The sequence below is a fragment of the Ursus arctos genome, unplaced genomic scaffold, assembly GCF_023065955.2.
Source record: "Ursus arctos isolate Adak ecotype North America unplaced genomic scaffold, UrsArc2.0 scaffold_21, whole genome shotgun sequence".
NCBI lineage: Eukaryota > Metazoa > Chordata > Mammalia > Carnivora > Ursidae > Ursus > Ursus arctos.
This window is the reverse complement of record NW_026622886.1, coordinates 14,542,297-14,568,051: the sequence shown is the minus strand read 5'-3', so window position 1 is coordinate 14,568,051 and position 25,755 is coordinate 14,542,297. Positions and strand designations below refer to the sequence as shown.

The window sequence follows — 25,755 nt, the reverse complement described above, 5'->3', positions numbered from 1 at the left end:
CACCCCCTCCAATAAAGAGCATTTGGCTGCATGTTTCCAGTGTCTTCCTGATCTCTCTAGAACCACCCTTTCAGCTCTTCTACTGGAGGTATATTAAGTTCCTCCTCAAGTCAAAAGAACCATACACAGATTGGGGTAGCTACATCTTACAGTGTCATAAAATTATTTTGCTTTGTTTTTGTTCTGTTTTAAATGGGCAGGAACTTAGAATTCATCCAGCTAATACCCTTATTTTAACATAATATCTGAACATTGAGAATAATAGTTAATCCACAAAGTAAAGGCAAAATTTGGAAAACATATAAATACACATCAGTGAAGGCCTTTAGTATATTCTCTGAAGACTGAATCAATAATGTTAATTCTCTAATTCGGTGGTTCTTAATGTGCTTAGATCATAATACCTTTTGAGAATCTAGTGAGGCTCTGGATTACTTCCTAGAAAAATACCATAAGCACATATACACAAAAAAATTGCACATGAATTTAGAAAATACACTGTATTTCAGCCCTCTGGAAACTTTTCATAATGAAGAATTAGAGAAAGAAGGCAAAATCATGGTTTTAGATATTAAAGAATTTTAAACTTGTGACTTAAAATATTCTACTTAAAAAAATCTTACCCTACTTAGATGTTTCACAGTAGCCTAAGAGAGTAACTTAACAATAATACCTACTAAGGAAAGTGCATGCTTTCTTCAGAGAACAAGTGCATGAATGTTCCTTTTCTGTGGGAAAAAAATTAAGAAAATTAACTGTACCAGATCCCCCAAAATAGCACATTTAGTAAGTGATTTTAATGGCATAATAATTAAGTGAATCAGCATATATTAACTTAATTTGTATTCCCTTGTAAAGTTAAAAACTTTCTTAACTTTTAAAGGGTATATTCTCTCAGCAACTCTCAAATACGCAATACAGTATTATTAACTACATCACCGTGCTCTATATTATATCCCTGTGATTTATACAAGCAGAAGTGTGTACCTTTTGCCCACCTTCCTTAACGTATTTTAAGCATAATCCCACGTAAAATCTTCAGGCTACCCTCTGAAGTCTAAGTATCGCAATTTGAGAAAACCACCAGAGAGCTGTTTGTATTTACAAATTGTAGTTTCTTGCCCCCAGCAGTGTTAATGTAAAGCTTCTGGAGGGTGTTTTTTGAAATTCCTTAGTTGATTTGTTTGTTTGTTTGTTGCAAAGAGATGCTGAGGTTACTATTAATCTGAAGAGCCAGCTGGTGAAGATACTGAACTGTCCTCATTGTCCTTTCCTTTTTTCTCCAAACTCCTTGTCAAGTGTTGGCAAAAGGTGAAACCTGTAAAAAAAAAAAAAAAAAAAAAAAAGTTGGAAAAGCAAGTAAACAACAACAACAAAAAAAACACCTGAAATGTACATATCCAAACTGGCCTTTTTTCCCCTTCTTTTTTTCCCAGAATATGGTGGATGATATTACTTATGCTCATATTTTCTTTGTCTCCGAGTAATAAAACTGCTTCTTTACAAAGATCTCCGTAGCAAAACGCATACTATCTTATTTTACATTCATTATTTCATTTGATCTTCAAAATGTCCCCATGAAGTAGGAGAAGCAAGGAACTCCCATCCCAGTTTCAAGGCAAATATACAAGGGACTTAAGTGATATGGCTAATAAACTGGAGGCATAAGGGAGGAAAAAGTTTCCTTGATGCTCTTAGGGTCCCTGGCGAGGTCTCAGAAGTAAACTGGTAGAGACAGATGAAGGGGAGAAAAGCATACAAATTAAGTTTTGTGTGCCACAGGAACCTTCATAAGAAAATGAAAACTCAAAGAAATAGTCCTCTGTACTTTTTGGCTAGGTTTGATGACGAGGGGACAGTTGTGAAAGAATATAATAGGTTGAGTATTAGGTAGTTGTAATAAACTGGGGAAAACTTAGCAAGGCCTGTTTGTCCCGACTCTTCTTGGTGTCCCTTTGTTTTCAGAGATAAAGATGCGCCTGACCTTGAGTGTAAGGAGGGCACCTCTAACAGGACAGTTTTATGGCCTTTATCAGGGAAGACGGGCAAGGGGGGAGGAGGTCACGGTGACTTCCTGCTTCTGCCATCTTCTCAGACTCTTTCAGCTTAAAGTATTCAATATGCCAAATGCTGTATTTTGGGGTGGCATGTCATGAACCCCATCAGAGGCATGTCCACAACACAATTTCATGAACACAAGCAGTGCTTTTTTCACTGTTCTGTGAGCTGTCTTAGCACGTACAACTAAGCCTCTCCCAATGCTCGTCTACAGATGAAGACCTGGCTTGGCCTCCACGTACACCAAAGCAATTCTCAATCAGAGTAGCCCTTGAAATCCTGAAGGCCATCAGTTTTAGGGTTTTTGTCTATCTTCACTATAATGGCTTTTACTTAAACACACCTATGGTGATACCCTGGAATTATACTGCCTTGGAAAATGTAAACTTCTGCACCCAACTCTTTATACAGAATCTACTATCCTTCAAATAACAATATAGTAACTGTAGCTTAAAATGAGTGCATACTATGTACCAAACTTTTTGTGTTTTTTTTCACATTAAGTCTTCAGTAACCTCAGGTCTAGATGTGTAGGTGTTATTAGTATCAGCCCTACCTTACTGATAAAGGAACAAAAGCTTGGACCACATGGCTAACAAGCCGGCACCACTAAAATTTATCGACGTCATCCGGGTGCTTAGAATTCCTCATCAATCCATTTACATGTCCTTTCTCAGCTGCTTTTCCCATTCCCCTCACTGTCTATTTCAAACTATCCCCCTCTTCTCACGTGATCCATTTGTTGGTCCAACTCCTCAGACAATATCTCCTCTTCCTACTTCGTCAAGGAAAATGAGTGCATCACTTGACGATCTCTCTCAACTTTCCACCTTGAACCTACACATTCATTTACATCTACGCACACTGTCATCTTTATTCCAATATCCCTCCTCGTGGGCCAGGCAAACCCTTGGTCTCTGCCCTTGAGGACATGTCCTCTGCTCTCCTCTGAGTGGATCAGTATGCTGGAACCTCTGGCTTGACTCAGCACCACCCCAATTATTGCCCATTTTTCTCTCTTCCCCTTATCGTACACCCACTCTTAATTTCTTTACCCATTCATTCCCTTTCAACCCCCTGCAACCTGGTTTTTGCCTCTCAAACTGCTGAATTAGCTCTCACTAGCTGGCTCCAGAGAGTCGGTGCAGTCCTAATCCGCCACAGAGCCCTCCTCCTTAAAATGCTACATCTCCTTGGCCTTATGGGCAGGACTTTACCTCATTCCCCTCCTCACATTGCTTCTCTGTCTCATTCATAGGTTCCTCTTTACTCGCCCCTTGACTACTGGTGTTCCTTCATGTTTTGTTCTTGGATCTCCTATTTTACCCGCTCTACTCCAAATGACCTCAATTTCCACGTGCTCCCAGATACTTAGTTTTAGCTCATACCTCCCCCCCGAGCTTCAGTGGTGCGCATCCAGCTACCCTGCTGAACAGATCAACTAGGATGTCCCATACGTATCTTAAATCAAAAGGCCAAACCAGATTCGATCATCTCCCTAAACATGTTCTTCTTCCTGTTTTTCTGTCTGGAATGGCAGTAGTCAGCCCACCTGAAACTTGAGAGTCAGCTTTGAGTCACCTTTCTCTTTGACTGCCAGAAGCAGTCAAGTGTTGCCAATTATATTTCCCAAATATTTCTCAAACCTCTCCCCTCCTCTCCATCCCTTTTGCCTCTACCATAGTACAAGACTACATCATTTCTCACTTAGACTACTGTAATATCTTCTAAGAATGCTTTCAACCCATTGTACATACTAAGCATGCTCTATCTGAAATATAAATCTAGCCATATCACTGTCTCTCTCTCTCTCTTTTTTTTAGAGAGAGAGTGCATGTGCAAGTGGGGGGAGGGCAGCAGGAGAGGGAGAGAGAGAGAATCTTTTTTTTTTAAATTTAATTTCAATTAGCCAACATCATTAGATTCAGATGTAGAATTCAATAATTCATCAGTTGTATATAACACCCAGTGCTCATTACATCACATGCCTTCCTTAATGCCCACACCCAGTTACCCCATCCCCTCATCCTCCGCCCCTTCAGCAACCTTCAGTTTGTTTCCTGGAGTTAAGAGTCTCTTATGGTTTGTCTCTCTCTCTAATTTCATCTTATTTTATTTTTCTCTCCCTTCCCCTATGATCCTATTCTTTCCCTTCTTAAATTCCACATATAAGTGAAACCATATGATAATTGTCTTTCTCTGATTGACTTATTTCGCTCAGCGTAATACCCTCTAGTTCCATCCATGTCGATGTAAATGGTAAGATTTCATTCTTTTTGATGGCTGAGCAATATTCCATTATATACATATACCACATCTTCTTTATCCATTCACCTGTCAATGGACATCTCAGCTCTTTCCATAGTTTGGCTCTTATGGACAAGGCTACTATAAACATTGGGGTGCATGCACCTCTTCGAATTATCATATTTGTATCTTTGGGGTAAATACCTAGTAGTGCAATTGTTGGGTTGTAGGGTAACTCTATTTTTAACTTCTTGAGGAAACTCCATACTGTTTTCCACAGTGGCTATACCAGTTTGCATTCCCACCAACAGTGTAAGAGGGTACCCCTTGAAAGAGAGAGAATCTTAAGCAGGCTCTATGCCCAGTGCAGAGCCCTCATGGGGCTCTGTCCCACGATGGTGAGATCATGACCTGAGCTGAAATCAAGAGTCGGACGCTTAACCAACTGAACCACTCGAGCCCTGCTAGCCGTATCACTGTCTTAAAAGTAAGTTTTGGGGCACCTGGGTGGCTCAGTCAGTTGGGCATCTGTGTTTGGCTCCGGTTATGATCTCAGGGTCCTGGGATGGAGCCCCACATCGGGCTCCCTGCTCAGCAGGAAGCCTGCTTCTTCTTCTCCCTCTCTCACTGCCTGCCGCTCCCCCTGCTTGTGCTCTCTCTCTCTGTCAAATGAATAAATAAATAAAATTTTTAAAACGAAAATAAGTTTCAGTGCCTCCCCAACTGCCTAGTGATTTTCTTCATTGCTAAATGAGGCCCTTCAAGATCTGACATCTATCTATTTCTCTAGCTTCAGTTCTTGCCACCCCTTGACTGTGGTTTCTAGCACTTATCTATTTTTGTTCACAATGTTCCTTTGTCCAGAGTATCCTTCCCTTCTCTACTCTTTTGGTTTAGCTAACATCTAATTATTTAAGACTCCTACTAGGCGCTTTCTCTTCCACAAACTTAGCCTGATCCCCTCAAACTAGGTGAGATAATCTTCCTCCAGTCTTCCATGACTTTCTCTGGTTTGAACATATCCCTATTGTATTTTATTACGATTGATTTATAATGGTTATCTCTCTCATACATCAATTCTTTCACTGAATTAATTTATTCGACAAATACCTATTGAGTATCTACTATGTGTCAGTTACTTTGAACAATGGTACATGAGCTTATTGAAAGCAGGGACATTATCTTATACATCTTTGTATTTTTTGATGCTTATACAAGTCTGGTACATAACAGATATTCAAAAAATGTTTAGTGAATAATTGAATAGATGGATGTGTGAATATTTGATATCATGAGCATTTTAAAACAACACTCCTGGGGTGCCTGGGTGGCTCAGTCAGTTAAGCATCTGCCTCCTCTGCCTTTGGCTCAGGTCATGATCCCAGGGGCCTGGGATTGAGTCCTGTGTTGGACTCCCTGCTCGGTGGGGAGTCTGTTTCTCCCTCTGCCCCTCTACCCACATGTTGTCTCTCTCAAATAAGTAAATAAAATCTTAAAAAAATAATAAAAAATAAAAAATAAAATAACATTCATGAATTTAAGTAATCAATTCAAGTATAGGGAAAAGAACATACAACATAAAACAGAAAGACAGTTTAAAAATTCAAGCTACCTGGGTGGCTCAGTCGGTTAAGCACCTGCCTTAGGCTCAGGTCATGATCCCAGCGTCCTGGGATCGAGTCCCACATTGGGTTCCTTGCTCAGTGCGGTGTCTGCTTCTCCATCTGCCTGCCATTCCCCTTGCTTGTGCTCTCTCTCTCTGACAAATAAATAAAATCTTTAAAAAATTCAATTAAATTGTATAATGATATAATCTGAAAGTTTTACTCAATGAGGGATAAACTTCAAGAAGAGAAAAAATAGTTAAGCTATTTAGGGGAAAATATTATGAGATCATTTTTCACATTCCAAATGCTTGCAGGACATAGCACTGTGCAAGCACTTAATATTCATTATCTCTCTTTAAAGCATGTTGTTGAACAGAAAAAAATATTAAATGCCTACAACTCCTCCACTTCCCTCAAAAGCCAAAAGTAATGAGAAATTGAATGTAAAAAGCTAATGTAGTAATGGCAGCCAAATGAAGTTTAGTAAGCTATGGTTGAATTAATCCGAAAAGATTCCAGATGCTGAGTTCAGAATACTTCATTAGTATTGCTGTTTAACTGTCTCCAACGGACAGGATACATGTGGCAACATACCTGTTGCCATATACTTTGTGTTCAAAGAAGAGAATGAGAGAAAATCTATTAGCTGAAAAGTTCCAAGTAAGTCCGACAAATAAATTTATGTCCTACTCTATGAATGTTTTTCTAAAAATTAGTAATGCCTTAGAAACTTTTATTTAAGGAAAAAACTATCACCTACTTTTCTAGTTAGCCAAGTTAATTAACTTCTCTCTAAAGCTTCAGTTACCTTACCTATAAAATGGGATAATATTAATGCCTACAAAAAATATTGTGTAGAAGAAATAATTCTATAAATCCATGTTAGTGCTCAGCACAGTGTCTGACACATAGTAGGGCTCAATATTATTATCAAGTACTAGTAAATGTTAGTAGCATTTAATATTTAAATAATAATAATACAATTTAAATATTGGTAATATTTTTAATTTACGATATTAGTATTGAGTATAAATATTAAATATTTAATAATTACCCAGTGGGGTAGATGCCATTATTATTCCCATTTCGTCAACGAGGAAGCTGAAGCACAAGGAGGTTAAGTGACGTTCCTGGGCAATTTGGCCCCGGCACCTACATTTAGATCTATTATGTTATTTTGTCTCTCGCATGACAATCTTATGAAATTTATATTGAAAATATTTGATAGTTTAAAAGAAAATCTAAACTAAGGAATTTGATCGATTGCCAGAAGACATTGAGTGAAACAATTCATGGCATCTATTCAGCCGGGAAGGTCAGGTCCCTCTAAAACTAGGTCATTTCCTAGAAAAGAGTAGGGAAGGGGAGAGAGAGAATGACACACAAGAGAAAGAATCTGAGAGAGTCAGACAAAGAGAAGAGAGCACAGGAGCAAGGAAGCAGGCAGGTAGGTAATAGGCAGAAGGGGAGGCAAGACTTGGAAGCAGCATTGAGAGAGAAAATTTTTGCCTTTTTAGATGAAAGTTAATCAGACAAAGGGCTTTCAAAAAGAACTACAGAAGAACTTGCTCTGGGGATCAAAAAAATAACCTTCACGCAACTACCTTTTATAACATTATATATTTATTACATACTCACCCTTGGCTCCTTTCCAACTTACTCGGCTGTAATAGTCTCTTAATGATAAAGAAGGAACAAATTTGAATCGATACCTCATATGGCATCTGGATCTTCTGCATGTAGAAGCTTCTTAGGTTTCTTACAACCAGATCCAGTAAAGTAACTGGAGTCTACATAAAAACAGGTATTTTCAAATATTTAATATGAATTTTTTTTTCTAGCCAGGAATCCAACATAAAAAAAAACCTCTCAATATTTTGGACCAATGAGTAGGGGAAGAGGATTGCAGATGGGGAGAGGGGGCGGGTAACAGAAGGCCTCTGAATTATAAAGGGTAAAAATCCTTGATTCTTTTTTAGAATTCTTCAAATTCTATTTTCTACTTTCATGTATGTACTTTAACTGAAACTAGGTTAACCAATCCTTGGTGTAATGCTCTCCTATAATGAAAATTATTTGTACTTCCATAAAAACAGTGGTCTAAATAATCTTACACTGTAATTACATGGTCTGTATATAAATAGTTGCTTTAAAATACATTAAAACTTTATAATCTTAAAAAAGATAAATATCCTTTTCCAGTTTGGGTAATCCCAGATTCCTATATGTATCTGGGGTAAGTAATCCATCAGCTAATGTTGTTATACAGGGCACTCCCTAGACATACTAATTCTGAACCTCCATGTGCACGCAGCTCTTTTATCCCGGACCCTGGGACACTTCCATTAGCTTCAAGTGTCCTGCCAATTTCCAGTCATGGAGCTGTTCCTATTAATTTGTTCTGTCATTCAGTGAAAATTTAGTGAGTGATTGCTGTGTTCTAGGCACTGTCCTAAGTGATGAATAAACAGACCAAGTTTCTGAAGTTAAAAAAAAAAGAAGAAGAAGAAGAAAAAAGGAAAAGTTTCTGAATTCCCGAAACTTACATTCTCCTGTGAGATAAAGAGAATTTTAAAAATTCTCTTGTAGCTTGAATTTTTAAACTGTCTTTCTGTTTTATGTTGTACACTCTTTTCCCTATACTTGAATTGATTACTTAAATTCATGAATGTTATTTTATTTTTTATTATTTTTTTAAGATTTTATTTACTTATTTGAGAGAGACAACACGTGGGTAGAGGCTTCTCTTCTTTTTTTAATATAATTTCAGGCAGGGTTAAGTGCCATCAAGAAAGCATAAAGCTGGGTAAGAGATGAGAGCAAAGAAGATAGGTAGCTCTCTTAGGGAAGGCTTCTGTGTTTCTGAGAGGGTAACATTTTAAGCAGAGACCTTAACAGATGTGAAGTAAATAAGCCATAAGGTTTGGGAGAAAAATGTTCCAGACAGACAGTAGACATGATAGGTAAACCGTGTATCAGGGAAAAGTTTAGCATGTTTGAAAGCCCCTGTCATAAATAGCCCTATCTCAGCGTCCCTGAAATACCCCAACCCGGTCTCCAGAAGCCCTTCCCCCTGCTTCCTGAATCCCACCCCCACTTCCTCCAGCCTGTGTCAAGTTCTTTTGTGGTTTGTTACAAAATTCGAACCAGTGAGTTTCTCTATGACACTACTAGTTCTGACGTGACAGGAGGTAAAAAAATGAGAAACTTCTTTCTAACTTCTCGGCTATAGGTAGGAAAGATAGTTTATTTACCCGGAGGAGGAGGCAGAGTGAGAAAGAAGAATGTGCAGAAGTTGAGTGGTAAGGAAGAGGGGGACAGAGGAAATGTTCATTCTCAATTCCTGGTTGAAATCTGGGGGCTCTTTTACAATCATACGCCTGAATTTTCATTTAGTGACTGTAAAATTAAAGATTTATGCAAACTGGGCCCTAACCTCCCTTTATTATTTTACTATTTTGATGAAAACCTAGGTGCAGAATAACAACTGACTTAAAAATGGGCTTTTAGAATATACTCCATTCAAAATTCATAAATGGGTATGGGGCACCCGGCTGGCTCAGTCAGCAGAGCATGCGATTCTTGATCTCAGGGTCGTGAGTTTGAGGCCCGCACTGGGTGTAGCATTTACTTAAAACAACAAAATTCATAAATGGGGGACTGCTTAATACTTAATACCATCTTTTTCTATTAAGTATTACTTAATACCATCTTTTTCTCTGAAATAATGGAAAAGAAGCTTCAGTTAAGGTTGAAAGAACCACTACAAAATTTGAGCTAATATGTTTCTTGTGACATCAGAATTTTTTTTTAAACAAAGAAATTGAAGAAGGAACAATTCTTTGTAGAGGCTTTAAGAGAAATAACACCACTAAAAGTGCCACTGCCTGGTACTAAAATACAGAGTGAGGCTGAAAGACAATCTTTTTCTAAGATATTTCAAAAGATAATCAAGAATCGGAGCCTATCTTACTAATTCTATTGCTACTCCTCTGCTTCAGGTCACCGTATCTCTTGCCCAGATTATTTCAAGAGCCTCGGAAAAGGTGTTTCCGTTTCTACCTTTGTCCTTGTACAACCCATTCTCAACACAAAAGATAGGATTATCTTTATAAATGTCAGTCAAATCAGGCTACTGTTCTCCTCAAACCCTCCAGTGATTCCCCATTTTATTCCAACCAGAAATAATGTCTCTCCAATGGCTTACAATGGCCCCCGCCTCTCTGACCTCATCTCCTACTACTCTCCCCTCTGCTCACCACTTCTTGCTCTTCCTCAGCACCCAGGCATGCATCACCCCTAGGTCATCTGCACTAGGAACCATTCTCTGCCCAATACCACTATCCTACCCTCACAGCCCTTTGGCTGATTCTCTCTCCCCCTTCCAGTCTTTGCTCAACTCTTACTTTCTTAGTGAGGCCAGTCTTGGCCACCTTAATACTGTGTGTTCACCCTCACCCTAGCACCCTAAATCCCCTTAACTAGCTCTTTTCCCCTTTTTATTGCAAGTATTGCAAGTATTGCCTTTTACCAAACCATATGATTTGATGATTTATTGTGTGTATTTTTTTTCTACTGTCTGTTGTCCCTCACTTGGGTATAAGCTCCTCAAGGACCGGCATCACTGTTTTGTATGCTGATGGATTCTAACCACCTATTACAGCGTCTGGCACATAGCAATGCACCAGAAATGGGTTGAAGAAAAGAATCAATATGCTTGCAAATATTGACATTGTTCTAAGGCTGCTTCCTTCTTTTTAGCGGGTATGGGAAAACAGCATTCCTTCAAACTTTGCACATTACAGGTACTCAGTAAATTTTTTATTAAGCGAATGACTTGCCTTTTTGCTGGACGCAAATAGCTTAGTAATAAATGTGCCCAGGCAAAACGCCAGAGATACCTTGAATAGCTCAGAGTGATACTCCAGTAAAAACCGAACTAGTTGTTCTGTCCATACTTTTAGTAATGATCTCATTTGCAAAACTGCTTTGATACGAGTTTTCAGGACCACTGTTTTGTTATCATACTGTAAACATAACCTTAGCTTGAATGATTTTTTTTTAAAAAGACCAGAAAATTGTAAAACTGTTATTGTAATTTTTTTCACCTGTTTTTGTAACTTGTGGGTGTTAGGTTCTGATACAGTAGCCATAAAGGTAAGTGGCTATCATAACGCTTCTCTAATGTTGTGCAGTAACAATCTTAGATACAGTTATGTTGCTCCAAATGCTTCTGTTCTTTTCTCATTTTCTGTAACATGGGTTACAAAAAAAATGGAGATTGTAATACTTGGTAGTCAGTTATAACGCTATGATGCTTTATTTGGTTTGTGGATTCTTTTTACACTAAAACGTTTTTAGGGTGAAATATTTCAAACACACGGGAAATTATTTTTATAATTCTATAGGCCAGGGGTGTCTGGGTGGCTCAGTTGGTTGAGTGGTTGACTCTTGGTTTCAGCTCAGGTCACGATCTCATGGGTCATGATCACACGGGTCATGGGATCAAGCTCCCTGCTGGGCTGGAGCTAGGCGAGAAGTCTGCCTGGAATTCTTTCTCTCTTCCCCTCTCTCCCCCTCTGCCCCCAATCCCCGCTCTCACACGTGCCCACATACTCTATCTCTTCTCTCTCTCTCTCTCTCAAATAAAAAATGAATTAATCTTTATAATTCTATATGCCAAACACCTGCATAATTACATCCAGCATTATCAAATAGTATTTTGTTTTAAACATGAAATTATATGGCTACCAACGTAGCTAAAAAGTGACATGATTTATGACACTCAATTTTTATTTTGGTAAAAGATTGCCAGATTAATACATCAGAAATTAATATTTCCAGATATCTCAGCTCTCTAATCCTATACTATATTAAAATGTGTTTCTTACAATGCCCCTGTGATATAGTTACCTTTGATCTAATGTCCTCTACTACGTCCATTACATTTGATAGTACAATTTACATGGCAGGTATAGTGAAGTGAAAAAATACTTCATGAAGTACTTTCACACCACTGAAGAAAAATATTAAAATGTGATACTCAGTTTATTAAATATTCTGCTATTTTTTTTTAAGTAAGCTCTACACCCAATGTGGGGCTTGAACTCATGACCCTGAGATCAAGATTCATATGCTCCACCAACTTAGCCAGCCAGGTGCCCCATGAAACTTGTATCTTTAAAAAATATTTTAGGGGTGACTGGGTGGCGCAGTCAGTTCAGGGTCCGACTTTTGGTTTCAGCTCAGGTCATGATCTCAGAGTCATGAGATTGAGCCTGTCGTCCCTCTCCCTTTGCTCCTTCCCCCACCCCCGCTCTCTGTATCTCTAAAATAAATAAATAAAATATTTTAAAATATTTTATTATAGAAAGAACTAAAGTTTAAATATCTTCTTTTTCCTAAAAGTTCAATGATTCCTGACTGAATGTCAGACTACTCATCGGTGAATAGGCAATCTCTCTCTTGATTACAGTATTTTACTCTGACATCAAAGAGTATCTTCTGTATACTCAATCTTGTCTTTTCTGTTTTGTACACTGCTGATTAACTGCAACTATAATTAGTCAGGGAAGTATCCAAACATTTAATTGCTGCATTAATAAACCAGTTGTCAGCACCAGAGATAAAAAAAAACAACAACAAAACAAATTAATAGTTAGCATTTCCATTTAACTACCTAAAACACCGTTTGATAAAATATAACAGTCTAGGTTATATTTAACCAAATCTAAAGAGACTAATTTTGAGAGAATAATTTTAATAATTTTTGCTGGATGATTACAGGAGTAAATTAAAGGGAATAGCATTTTTCTTCACCAAATACCACCACGGCTTTCTGTACCTTTATATTCAAGGAATTAAGATATTTTTTGCCACCTTTTCATTTTTTCCTAGTTTTCTTAGATTTTGTTCAGAGGAGTTCATCTGCACTGTTCCATTCCATGAGTGATTCCCTTGCTTTTCCCACTCCAATAATTAGGTGCATGTGGTTCTATCATTATTTGAAAAAAGATACCAAATATTTCCCCAATCAAGATGCACTTCTATTCCCCACACTGTTTTCTCTTTCTTATCTTCCTACCCGAGTAAAACAAGAAATTGAGGATCCTTTCACTCCTCCCTCTCTTCAGTGATGTCTGTAATTCCTCCTTTTCCTCACAGGCTGCCATCTGAACACCCAGGTTTTGTAGAGACAGGTTGGTATTTATTCTAATTTCCTTTAATACTGGGTCCATTTTGTTTTGGCTTCTGATTTAGCCCTTACATTTTATACATCCTCCCAAAGTCTTACCATGTCAACTAGGAATCAATACGTGCGTGCGTGTGTGTGTGTGTGTGTGTACATACCGCATGCGGATGCACAATCAGAGAGAAGAGAAAATAGTAGGCGGTCACAGATCAGAGTTCATTGCCTACACTGTTTTCTTCCTTCTCCATCTGTCTCCATCCAGCTATTCTTTGTAATCTGATTGAAATCTTTCCTCAAATATTTTCTTAGGTGTGACTAGTTATCTTGTAGACCCTCATGGTGCAGATGAAAAGATTGATGGCTTTTGAATTATTTTTCTCGTGCAGATAGCCTACCCTTTTTGCCTGGAAATGCCAAGTGATATAAGGCCTACTGGCTGATGATATCCCTACACTCTCCCTGTCTCAAGGGCTGGAGAAGACTCAGCCGTTTGTTTGGGTCTTTCTTGGCCCATTATGAATTAAGGAAGCCAACTGTGTGCAAATAGACCACAGGTGACTATCTAAGTGGGTCCACAGGTCCCCAGTCACCAAACTCCTCTCAGGATCTGAAGCTTTCTGGCTCTCAGCCTTGGAATATAATGTTCTTTTCTTGTTTGGCCCATATGGGAAAAAGCATCATATATCAGTGTCTCCCTGCTGGAATTCCAACAGTACCCAAGGTTTTATACTTATAGTTCCTAGATGCTGGTTTATTCAGGAGTGATGGGGGAAGGAGAAGGGAATCTCATGCAGGTTATATGGTTCCCTGAATATCTTCACAAATGAGGCTGATTTTATGATAGGGCTTATCTCATTGGACTGTACTTTTAAAAAAATTAAATTAATTAATATTATTTTATTATTAACATATATTGTATTATTTGTTTCAGGGGTACAGATCTGTGATTCATCAGTCTTACACAATACACAGCACTCACCACAACACATACCCTCCAGTGTTCATCACCCAGCCACTCCATTCCCCCGTCGCCCTCCCCTCCAGCAACCCTCAGTTTGTTTCCTGAGATTAAGAGTCTCTTATGGTTTGTCTCCCTCTCTGGTTTCCTCTTGTTTCATTTTTTCCGCTCTTCCCCTATGATCCTCTGCCTTGCTTCTTAAATTCCACATGAGTGAGATCATATGATAACTGTCTTTCTCCGATTGACTTATTTCGCTTAGCATAATACCCTCTAGGCTGTAATGTTTTGTTCCATGAATACCTCCCCTACTAGATGATAGATTCTTTTAGGGCAGGGATAAACAAACTGGTAGAAACTGTGATGGTTATATTATTTTAGGGTCATAAAATAAATGATAGAACTTTGGAAAACAGCGTGGTGCAGGGAATGGATGATTGACAAATCATTACTAAATTCATATGACTGAAACCACTCTGATTTCCAATGATCTTCCCACAGGTCATAACCAGTGATTTTCTATGTTAGATCAAATGAGAATTCACAATAATTAATTTATAAAAGAGATGTCAGCTTATATGTATGGATATGTTCTTACAACTTAACATACCAAGGGAAAAATATGTGAAAGGATTCTTTAGTTATAAATTATTTAACAATCAAAATGACCACTTACTCAGGTAGACATAATCTTGGAATAACCTCTTTGTCCAGACAAGTGTTTGAGAGAATAAGATCCTCCGCTTTACTTAATTGAAGATTTTGTGTTTTAACAGGAGGCTCCAAAATATTTTCCAAGAATGGAAGGTGAATCAGTTAAAAAAATACATAGCAATGTCTGCTGTTTCCAAGCACCTTCCACAGCTTAGAAACAAAAGTAAGTAACCACCAAATTGATAAATAACTTATACACATTCAACCAATATTATAAAATTCTTCCATATCTAAATAATATAAAAGAAAAGTTACCTTAATGTGATATAATGAATGAATTTAATGCTAGTGTAATTTAAATTTACTGAATTACAATTTTTCTTTTCAAAATTAACCTTTAAATAGACATTAAAGTCATGAGCTATGTTGATTTTATTTTCTGCTAACATTGATTATAAAATGATAAGATCTAGCTTGTATTTATTTAGTTGTTTATTTATTTACTTATTTATTTATTCCTTTATATATTTTTAAAGTAGGCTGCATGCCCAGTATGGAGCCCAACATGGTGCTTGATTTCATAACCTTGAGATCAAAAGTTGGCTGCTTAACTGAGTGAGCCACCCAGATGTCCCTGATCTAGCGTTTAAAGCCAACAATAGGTTAATTCCAAATATAAAAAACTGCTAGTCAAGCTTATGAATTATTGTACACATCTGAGAGAATATGAAATTACCAATTATAATTTTATTCAAGCAGCACAGTTGACCATATTTCTTATTTTTAAATTAAAATATAGTATTAGGTTGATCTTAACTTGGGTTTTTGGTTATTCCTGTTAAGAGCTAATGAAATTTTTTCATTATCCTAATCATGATGTCATAATTAATGTTTTGTTTATCCTTTAAATCAAACAATTATGAAAAGAGTAGCTATAGTAAATCTCTTGCAGAGCTCCCAAGCTGGTAGCCTATGCATTAAATTTGGATCATAGCTATGGTTTGTTTGGTTATAAAGTATTTTGAATAAAATTAACTTTTATAAAAATGACAGATTTCATGTAAAATTCTGGGTTTCAAGCTTCCCTGTAAAAAAATCACAAGATCTCATAAAGCACTGGACTTGAATTCAAATGCCTGATCACAGAGATTTAGTATGAATTAGTGGACACTCTCTTTGGACTGGCATGTCATTTCCAGTTCACCACAAATCCTATCACTCCATTGTACCCCAAACAGTGTGGCAGGGTCTCAGTTACCATTTTCTTGATACTGTCCTGTTGGCTTAGCTCTAGTAAAAATCAATTTCCTTATACATATTTATATCTCTGTGTTAAGTGGGAAAAGGAAAAATAGCTGAGTACAGTGTGTTCAGTAGGATGCAAACTTTGTTTCCACTGAGAAAACCTACGTCCAAACATATTCTGGAAGTCAAGTAAAACATTAACAGTGGAGTTGCTCTAGCTGATAGAGGCATTCCTGAGACCTACCCCACAGAGATGAGGGAGAGGTTGTATTCTGCACCCTAACATTTCTTTTTTTTTTTTTTTAAGATTTTATTTATATTTATGTGACAGAGAGACAGCCAGCGAGAGAGGGAACACAGCAGGGGGAGTGGGAGAGGAAGAAGCAGGCTCATAGCGGAGGACCCCGATGTGGGACTCGATCCCGGCACACCGGGATCACGCCCTGAGCCGAAGGCAGACGCTTTAACGACTGCGCTACCCAGGCGCCCCTGCACCCTAACATTTCTAAAACAACACACATATATTTTTGAAATATTAGTCGTGATATTATTAGTAAAAAACGAAATAACTGTAAAAAGCAAAGGTGGTTCACCTTAACTCTTTGTGCCAAACGAATGCAAATTTGCAATGAAGCCTGCAGTGATCCCACTGCTTTACCACTGCTGGCAGAGTTCTCAACTCAACTGAAGCAGTTTTTGTAGTTTATTGAAATTAAGAAATGGCTTTTCTCAAAAATAGAGGAACTAATACTTCTATTTCCTGGATGAAATTTATATAGATGTGTTGCCAATTGCATACGTTTAAACAGCCTTTTTTTTTTTTTTTAAAGTAAGTTCTACACCCAACGTGGGGCTTGAACTTAACAACCCCAAGATCAAGAGTCACATGCTTTATTTATTTATTTATTTAGGTTTTTTATTTATTCATTTGAGAGAGCGAGTGAGCAGGAGTGAGAGCATGAGTAGGGGGGAGGGTCAGAGGGAGAGAGAGAAGCAGACTCCCCACTGAGCAGGGTGCCCAATAGGGGCGGGGCTCTATCCCAAGACCCCAGGATCATGACCTGAGCTGAAGGCAGATGCTTAACCAACTGAGCCACCCAGGCACCCCAAAAATCACATGCTCTTATCAACAATAGTCAAATTATGGAAAGAACCCAAATGTCCATTGATAGATGAGTGGATAAAGAAGAGGTGGTATACATAGGCAATGGAATATTACTCAGCCATCAAAAAGAATGAAATCTTGCTATTTGCAAAGTGTGAATGGAGCTAGAGAGTATTATGCTAAGGTGAAATGAGTCAGAATAAGACAAATACCATATGATTTCACTCATATGTGAAATTTAAGAAACAAAACAGATGAACATGGGGGGAAAAAACAGAGAGGTAAACCATAAGAGACTCTTAACTATGGAGAACAAACTGAGAGTTGCTGGAGGGGAGGTGGGTGGGGGCGATGGGCTAAATGTGTGATGGATATTAAGGAGGGCACTTATTGTGATGAGCACTGGGTGTTAAGTGAGTGTTGAAACACTAAATTCTTCTCTGAAACGAATATACTATAGGTTAACTAACTAGAATTTAAAAAAAAACTTGAAACATAAAAAAAAGAGTCACATGCTCTACCAACTGGGCCAGCCTGGACCTCTAATCAGCCATGTTTTGCCAAACAGAAAGTGGCTTAAATGTTCTTGTTGGCCAGATAATTATTTACTTTTATAAAACCAGATAGTGTCTGTATTGTTTTATTCCTAATTTTATGTCTGTTAATATGTCTGATGGGGTCGTTTTGTGCTTGAGGACCACAGAAAAATCAGATTTCAGCGGATAACAACAACAGCAAAAACCCCATTCATGCCTGATTTGTTCGAAATTGGAGAAACTTCCCAATGCGCTTTCTCCAAAAAATTTTGGTTTGGAAACTTATCTTCTAAGCAAGTGATTTTTTTTTTTTTTGCATTAATTATAAGAGCAGTCAGTCAATTTTAAAGTTAGGTCTCTTTTGCAAACCTTTTTACAAACAAAAACAAAGAACAAAAAACCCTGCAAACTACTAGATTTAAAAGGCTTTTGAAGATAAAGAGATTTCTTACTAGTAACCTGTTAAAAACTCCTCTGAAAACTCTGCTTTTGTTAGAAAGAACAACTAAAATTATTTTTGTTTCTCTATTCCGAAGGCTGACACATTCAGTTGAGACAAAGAGCAAACATACCAAATATGTTTCACTCATTCTCATTTCATGAGTTAGCAATACTTTGCTGCAACAATAATGATAAGACACTGATAAAAGTATGGAAATCTAAGTCTGAATCTTGATGCCATTAGTTAAGTGTGGAAACTTGGCAAATTATCTAATTTCTCTAAGTCTGTTTTTTTGTCTATAAAATAATCAGTCTAAACTAAAACAGTGGTTCCCAGACTCGGCTGATTTTTAACACAAAAACTCTTTTTCTTTTTTCAAAACTTGATAGTTTATTCTTTTGTTACCTAATATTTAAAATTTCTGGCTAAATGCAATAGTATTAAATCTACATATATTCCTCCTAATTTCACCTAACATTTTCTGTTAAATATATCACACATCAAAGAGTATATAAAAACATATGTACCACTTAAGTATTTTGGGGGGAGCTGGGTGGCTCAGTTGGTTGAGAGTCTGACTCTTGGTCATGATCTCACAGTCGTGGGATTGAGTGGGCTCCACACTCAGTGCCAAGTCTGCTTGAGATTCTCTCCCTTTTCATCTGCTCCTTCCACCATTTGTGCTCTCACTCTCTCTAAAATAAATAAAATCTTCAAAAAAAAAAATAAAGTGTTTGGGAGATAGATATCAGGGAGGGAAGAGACATAAAACACTATTCTCTTCTGTAAAAAATTAATAGATGTACCTAAAACTGAAAGATCATGAGATGGAATTATAAGCATGCTATTTAGAAATACGAGTTACAAGTTGCAAATGGTTTTCTCTGGGGAGGGGGAAATGAGTGAGAGGAGAAGGGTAGGGAACTCCTAGTTTTTGTTAATAAAATCTGAAGGACTATTTGAATGTTTTACATTCAATAATAATAACATTTTTAAAAGTTCATCAGAATGCCAGTTTTCCTTTCCTACTGTGTCTTATGTATTTATTTATCCTTCTGAATCTCAGTTTCCCCAACTATAAAAATGGGAGTTTTAACCCTTACTTTACAAGCCTATTGTTAGATTATAAATAATACACACAAAATGCATAACAGATTGTTTAGCAAGGGAAAGGCCCAATAACCGGAAACTATTTTTTTATTAGCATATTTACTGATAAATTACACCCATCTTTAGTTAGGAATTTCTAGAGGTACCCTATATCCTCAAGGGGAAATGATGGGACAACTTGTGTTTTTATTTGTAGTAGATAATAATCACTTTTGCTTGGCTCCTCTTCTTCTGAGGGTCCACTAGTTTTCTTCAGAGTTCTCTTCTAGTCCCACTTCTCTTCTTACTGCCCTTTCTTTGGGCACCTTGTCTTTCCCGTATCACACTTCTCCTAATTATTGTTATCTTTTGCTCCTCCAAGGTGCAAATCATTCTTGCCTTGCTTCTGTAATAGTTTGACCAAATGTAGTAAAAGATGTAAACATTAATGAATTATGTATGCATCCCTCTCAACTGCCCTGGGTATGGGGCTCTTCTTGAGACCTTTAGTGGCATCATAAGGAGAAAACCACAAATAGATGAAGCAAATGGTAAAGAGGAGTTGAGCAACAGGTTGCTTAGTTTGTCCTGAAGGATAAAGGGTAGGGAGATGTTTGGGAAGGGTTTATACAATGGAAAAAGGATACGCTCGTAGAAGATGGTCTATAAATTATAAATAGTAATGACTGGTACTGAGTCTACATGTCTTTTTTTCTGGTAGTATGGAGTATAGCACCTCAGTTAACCTGATAGTGGTCATTGTAAAAAATAAATGTTATTGGATCTATGTGCCCTCACCTGTCTCGTCTGATATAATTGCTATGTAGAAGGAATCTCTAATAAAGGAGTAGAGAATCAATACACCAAACATACTACTTTTATCATATTTGAAAAGTCAATTCTTGGAGGCAGCAAAAAGATCAGTGGTTACCAGAAGTTTGGGGGAAGGGAAAGATGAATAGGTGAACCAGAGAGGGTTTTTAGAGCAATGAAACTCTTCTGATTCCATAATGGTGGGTATTGTATAATGCCATTATACATTTGTCAAAACCTGTATAATGTATACAACACAAAGAGTGAACTCTAATGTAAACTATAAGCTTTGGGTGCTAATGATGTATCAAAGCAGGTTCACAGATTGTAACAAATATATCACTTTGGTACAGGATGTTAATACCTATGGGGGCAGGTGTCAATACTTGGGGACTCTACTTTCTGCTCAACTTTTTTTGTGAACACAAAACTGTTCTAAAAATTAATTTAAAAAATCAGTTTTCCTTACAAACTTCTGGAAAAAGATAATGAAAACTGAAATTACCTTCTTTTGAAAGTGAAAGAATAGGTTTGTCAACTATGATATTTGGAGGTAAAGCCGTATTTCCACTCATTGTCTGAATAGATTCCTCTATTCTTTCCTCACTAATCTCTTGTGCTAGAGGATTTGAAATCATTTCATCTTCTGGTCTGTTAAGAAATAATATGTGGACTTTCCTATTATATTTTATGTGGGATCAAAATTTCAAATATACATTTTAATTTATTAAAACTTATTTAGACATTCCTTATTTCCAAAAAGGATTTCAGGGAGCTCACAATAAAAAACACAAGTAATAAATTTATTAGATAATAGAATGTCACCAAAAGAGGACTAATTAATATTGTAAATAAAGAGAAAGAATATATACTAATTCTAAAGTTAACATGATTAATATGATGTAATAGAAAATTTTTACTGTGCGTTTCCAGATAACCTTGGCTCTTTTTACTTTGGTTAAGTCACTTTTCAAAATTGTAAAGCATATAATTCATCAAAGAAGATACAAATTTTTCCTTGTATAAATTCTGAAAAAATTTATGTGGTACTGTCTTTCATAGTGATTTTACAGCAAACACAGACATGGATTAATTTTCACATGGCTTTTCTTTTATTGGCTTCTGAATAAAACTGAAAGCTTAACATTTAAGTTGAGCTCCGTGAAGTCTGTTCTGTCAAGAGTCTAAACACAAGATATTACAGTATATTGGCTAACACTAACCTTAAAGATTCCTTGCTTTTATTTCATCAGTTAACCCATTCCCAGAATCCTTTTCTTCTTTCGCAAAAAATATAAGATAGGGGTGCCTGGGTGGCACAGCGGTTAAGCGTCTGCCTTCGGCTCAGGGCGTGATCCCGGCGTTATGGGATCGAGCCCCACATCAGGCTCCTCCGCTATGGGCCTGCTTCTTCCTCTCCCACTCCCCCTGCTTGTGTTCCCTCTCTCGCTGGCTGTCTCTATCTCTGTCGAATAAATAAATAAAATCTTTTAAAAAAAATATATAAGATGATTTATTGCCTAGAAACCTATAGAGACTACTGTTTGAAACTTCAAATTCTAATTCCTTTTCATTTTTTCATAGTTGCATTCCTACTGGTTCAAATACTTTATGATTCATTAGAACATGGCAAAGACAAGCTCCTTTAAGAAGAGAGGTGTCATTACTACTTAGACACATATTTTAAATAAGATGACTTAATACTACATCAACAGCAACAGAATCAGTAAAACAGTCTTTGTATGTTCATAAATGATGTCTCCTTTTTATTTCGACTTGAGTCTGAAGGGAATGAATAATACCATCCCATAGCTGAGTAGATTGAAAAGGACCAGAGCATCCTGAAAAGAAAAAAAATTAAACATGTTTCTTACAAATTTAGATTACACAAAAATCTGTAAGTTTCCCAGGTTTGACAACCTTATGCTTTTATATGGCATATCCGCTGCCAGCGTCTCTCTTAAGTTGTTCTTCTCCTCCCATCTTATGTAAACCATAATCTATTTACTAAGACTGCACCATGTTTGTTTGTCTGCCAATAAAAACAGAGTAAACCCAGGAACTTGTTTTACTGATATGAAATATATTATTGTGTGAATTTATATACCCTTAGTGTTACACGATTAACTACTAGCTACACTTAATCTTGAAGAATATTATTTTAGAGCATATTTAAAAGGAATGTACACACACTTTGGAGTCTTGATTATTAGAGCTGTGGCTTCATGAGGCTCTTTGCTTCTTCTTTCTTCTTTTTGCCTTTCTTGACCAATGGCAAGCTCTTCATGAAAGAGATCTAGGCCAAGGAGCTGAACAAAACTAATCAGTTTATCTGCCAGTTGTTCTGTAAGAAAAAGTTTGTGAGGAATAATGAAAACCTGAGGACAATAAAAATGTTCATCATCTCGGGAACATTTAAATAAATTATGTCATAGACTTCCTGTGAAATATTAAATAGCTAATTTGGAAGAATGGGTTTTTTTGGAAGAATGAAATCTTGGAAGGATTTCATTAAGTAGGAAAAACAAAACAAAAATGAAAAGCAAGTAGAAAATGTGTACACTATCATCTTAGTTATATAGAAATAAATTCCTGAATTACACACAAATATATGTAAATAAATAGAAAGGTCTAGAAGGCTAACCTTCAAACAATTAACCTTTGTGTTCACTTTTTATTCTATATATTTGTGAACTTCTTAATTTTACATAATAGTCTGATGTTTATAACAGAATAACAGAAATAAAAGCCCCATCACCTTCAAACGTCTTTTGTGACAGAAACTGTCCGTCTGTTTATCCTTGAAATATTAGCCCAAGACCCTGAGGATAGTGCGGAGACAGGAGTCAGGGGTGAGGAGTGAAAAGGGAGGAATTAGGGGAGGAGAGGAGGGAGTGATGAGCGAGTAGGTAAGAGGGTAGGGTGGAGTGGGGTGGAAAAGGCTAGGAGTCTATGATCGGTGCAGACAAGGGTATAACCATCTGTCTCTCTAACCTTTATTAAACAAGTAGGCTGGGTTAAGGACAAGATTCTCATGCTTGCCATCTAGTATTTTAACCCTTTGTTGTTCTAAGTGTAGCCTGCTGACAAGCAGCATTGGCGTCATCTGGGCACTTACTAGAAATGCAGGGTATCAGGCCCTATTCCTGAATCCAAACTGCATTTTAACAAAGTCAGGATTCTTCACCCAGGACCAGAGAGGGCAGGTGGGCTGGGAAAGGGGAGGCTCCTCTCAGCTGCACTTCCCTTCAGTACACATTTGGTTAGGATCTATAGGGCTCTCGGTCCTCCTTTTCCGGCAGAAGGCACCGTTAGGGCTCACAAAACTCGGCCCGCTCGGTCCTGGCCTAGGAAGCCGGCTCTGGCTGCCAAGGATACCGAACCGCGGGGTCAAAAGAACCGCCACCAGCTCCCGCTCCGGTTCCTCCCCTGGCTCGTAACCCCGCCCCCGAGCGGCAGGTTGGGGCGGGGCCCAGGGAACCTAGGCCCCGCCCCTTCCGAACCTGCCGGAAGTGACGTCATGCCCTGGCCAGTCGGTCTTTCGGTCTTCTTCCCCCTCCCGTACTCTTCTTCCCCAGTCCCTCCCCTCCCCTCCCCCTTCCCTCCTCCGGCTCCAGCCTTTGAGGCCGCACGGCTGGAGGAGGTTATGGAGTAAACCGGCGGCAGGGGCCAGGCTCTGAGGCTGAGCAGGAGCAGCCAGGAGGCATTTGGGGGGGCGGGGGAAACGAGCCCCAGCACCGCCCCTCCCGGGAAAGAGGGGAAGAGGTGAGTGACCGCCCACGGGCACAGGGTGATCTCCTTCACCTGCCACACTCCCTTCTGGGCTCTTAGGCTAGCGAGGAAGGAATGGGGAAGGACTCGCACCCAGAGTAGGCCTTCCCAAGGCCCTTAGAGCTGGTGACTGTTGCCTGGTGACGGGCCTGCCGGCTGCGGGTCGGGATGGTGGGCGCCCGCGCGAAGCCGGGCTGGGAGAGCGGGGAGCTCCGGGGAGCAGATCCGAGAGGCCCGAGTCCCCCGAAAAGGCCTTGAGGCGACGGGAGAGCAGGGCCGGAGTCATCTGCGGGAGGGAGAGCCCCTCTCTCAGGCCCTGGAGCTCCGGTTTCCGCGGTGGAGATCTTGGTTCCCTTTTGGGAAATTTGACACTACTCCGCGACTGGGCGAGACAGCGCCAGTCAGTTCTGAGGTCTGCGCCTGATTACCTGGGTTACCGAACAGCGCCCTACCGCCAGGCGTCCTTTTCAGACAGTAGCTATAGTTTTGGGACGGAAGGTTATTGTGTGTGAGGTGGGTGGGGCAGGTGTTTTGTGAAGACTAACACCCCCCTCGGTGGCTCCTGCACACTTGTTTTTTAAGTGGGAATGAAAGGGTGGAGGAAGGTTTAGACCGATAAAGCTCGCAAAACTTCTTGGGATCCGACTAAATACATACCTCTGATCACTAATTAAGGAGACCAATAGTATCATGTCAACCCCTATAACAATCTTCAATGAGACTGGACTCAAGCGACTTAAAAAGTGCCATGTCAGTAGTGACTTAAAATTGTAAGTGCAAACTAGTTTTTGTAGATCAAATTCAGGCATTATTTGCATGATGCCTTTTTTTTTTTTTTTTTAACAAATTGGGTTCTGTGAATAGTAAGTTTTCTAAGTATTGTCGCACCCCTATCCATTCTGGAAAATTAACGAGAATGCTCCAGACCTGCCTGTCACTTTAAAACCTGATCATGGCTTGAAAGTCAGGTACTTGAAGCTTCCTTCTAGACTTTGCAGGGTTTTTTTTGTTTGGCTTCCTGTCTTACTCTTTAATATAAATATTAATGTTAAAGCTTAAAATGGTTTATCAGCTGAGTGTATAAGTAGAATTCTTGAGACAGTATTAAATTAGTCATAAAAGGCGCTTTTGGAGGATTGTGTAAAGGAAAGGAACCTAATGGAAGGTAAGGACCTTCATTCTGTTCAGATCCACTTTACACACATGCCAAACCTATTCTTTTGTCTGTGAGATCCATAAACACCCATTAAAAACAGACAGATTGTACTTCATACAATAGAATACTTCTGAACAATTCAACCCAATAATTGGGAATAACTACTGTACTCATTTTTGAAGTTCACTGTTTACCCCCACCCCCAAATAGGTCCTCTTACTGTGTTTAACTCAAGTGACTAGCTTCATCAGCCCTTTCTATAGAAGTGTGACATCTTCCTGTCTTGCATGACTCATATTAATCTTTCTTGAAGTCTATTAATTTGGCCTCTTAAATATGTCCACTCTTTCTAATGATAATTAGCTTCCTAATTATGGCCTACTTGCATTTACTGTGGCTGGATCTGTAGTTTTCCACACCAGATTCAGTGACTTTTTCAAAACTCAGATCTAATCACATTGTCTTCATGTGTAAAGCCCTTCAGTGACTTTCCTTGTTCTTAAGAGAAGCTAATATCCTTAAAAACCTGTTTGGGTCCCTGGTTACCTTTCCAACCTCATCTTCAGTGTGTTCTGGCATTCCTTTCTCCCCTAGTCACTCTTTCTGTTCTGCTTCAAGTACATGGCTTTTGGTTATTTATGATACTTCCTCTGCCTGGAAATGCACTTCTTTTCCTTTTCATTCAGTTACTACTGCATGTTCAGCTCAGTTCAGGGAAGACTTTCCTAGTTAAGATAGAGTCCCATAATTTTGTTCACATGACACCATTTGTAGAGTTGCCATATTTATTAATACTTAATAAATTAATGAGATGTTTCTCATGTGATACTGTGTAAGTCCTAAATCAATGTTTGTTAAATGAATGAATTCGTTCAGTGCTTA

The 25,755-nt window shown here is 38.3% G+C and overlaps 2 protein-coding genes across 4 annotated transcripts in view; one reads left to right on the top strand and one right to left on the bottom strand.

Annotated features, from left to right (window-relative positions):
* Positions 1-7,625: 7,625 nt before the first annotated feature.
* DEPDC4 (DEP domain containing 4) lies at positions 7,626-24,003 on the bottom strand. Its single transcript, XM_044384751.2, is given in 9 exon segments — positions 7,626-7,675; positions 7,678-7,702; positions 10,814-10,939; positions 11,021-11,165; positions 12,316-12,530; positions 14,738-14,878; positions 14,880-14,916; positions 23,228-23,375; positions 23,811-24,003. Coding segments are annotated over 9 exon segments (1,080 nt in total).
* Positions 23,455-25,755, top strand: part of SCYL2 (SCY1 like pseudokinase 2) — a 58,963-nt gene continuing 56,662 nt past the window's right edge. For 2 of the 3 annotated variants that reach the window (XM_044384488.3, XM_026499825.4), the window contains exon 1: positions 23,455-23,711. The gene's annotated coding sequence lies outside the window, so the exon portion shown is untranslated. The remainder of the gene's footprint in view (positions 23,712-25,755) is intronic. The other variant, XM_057316330.1, reaches the window with a different exon arrangement.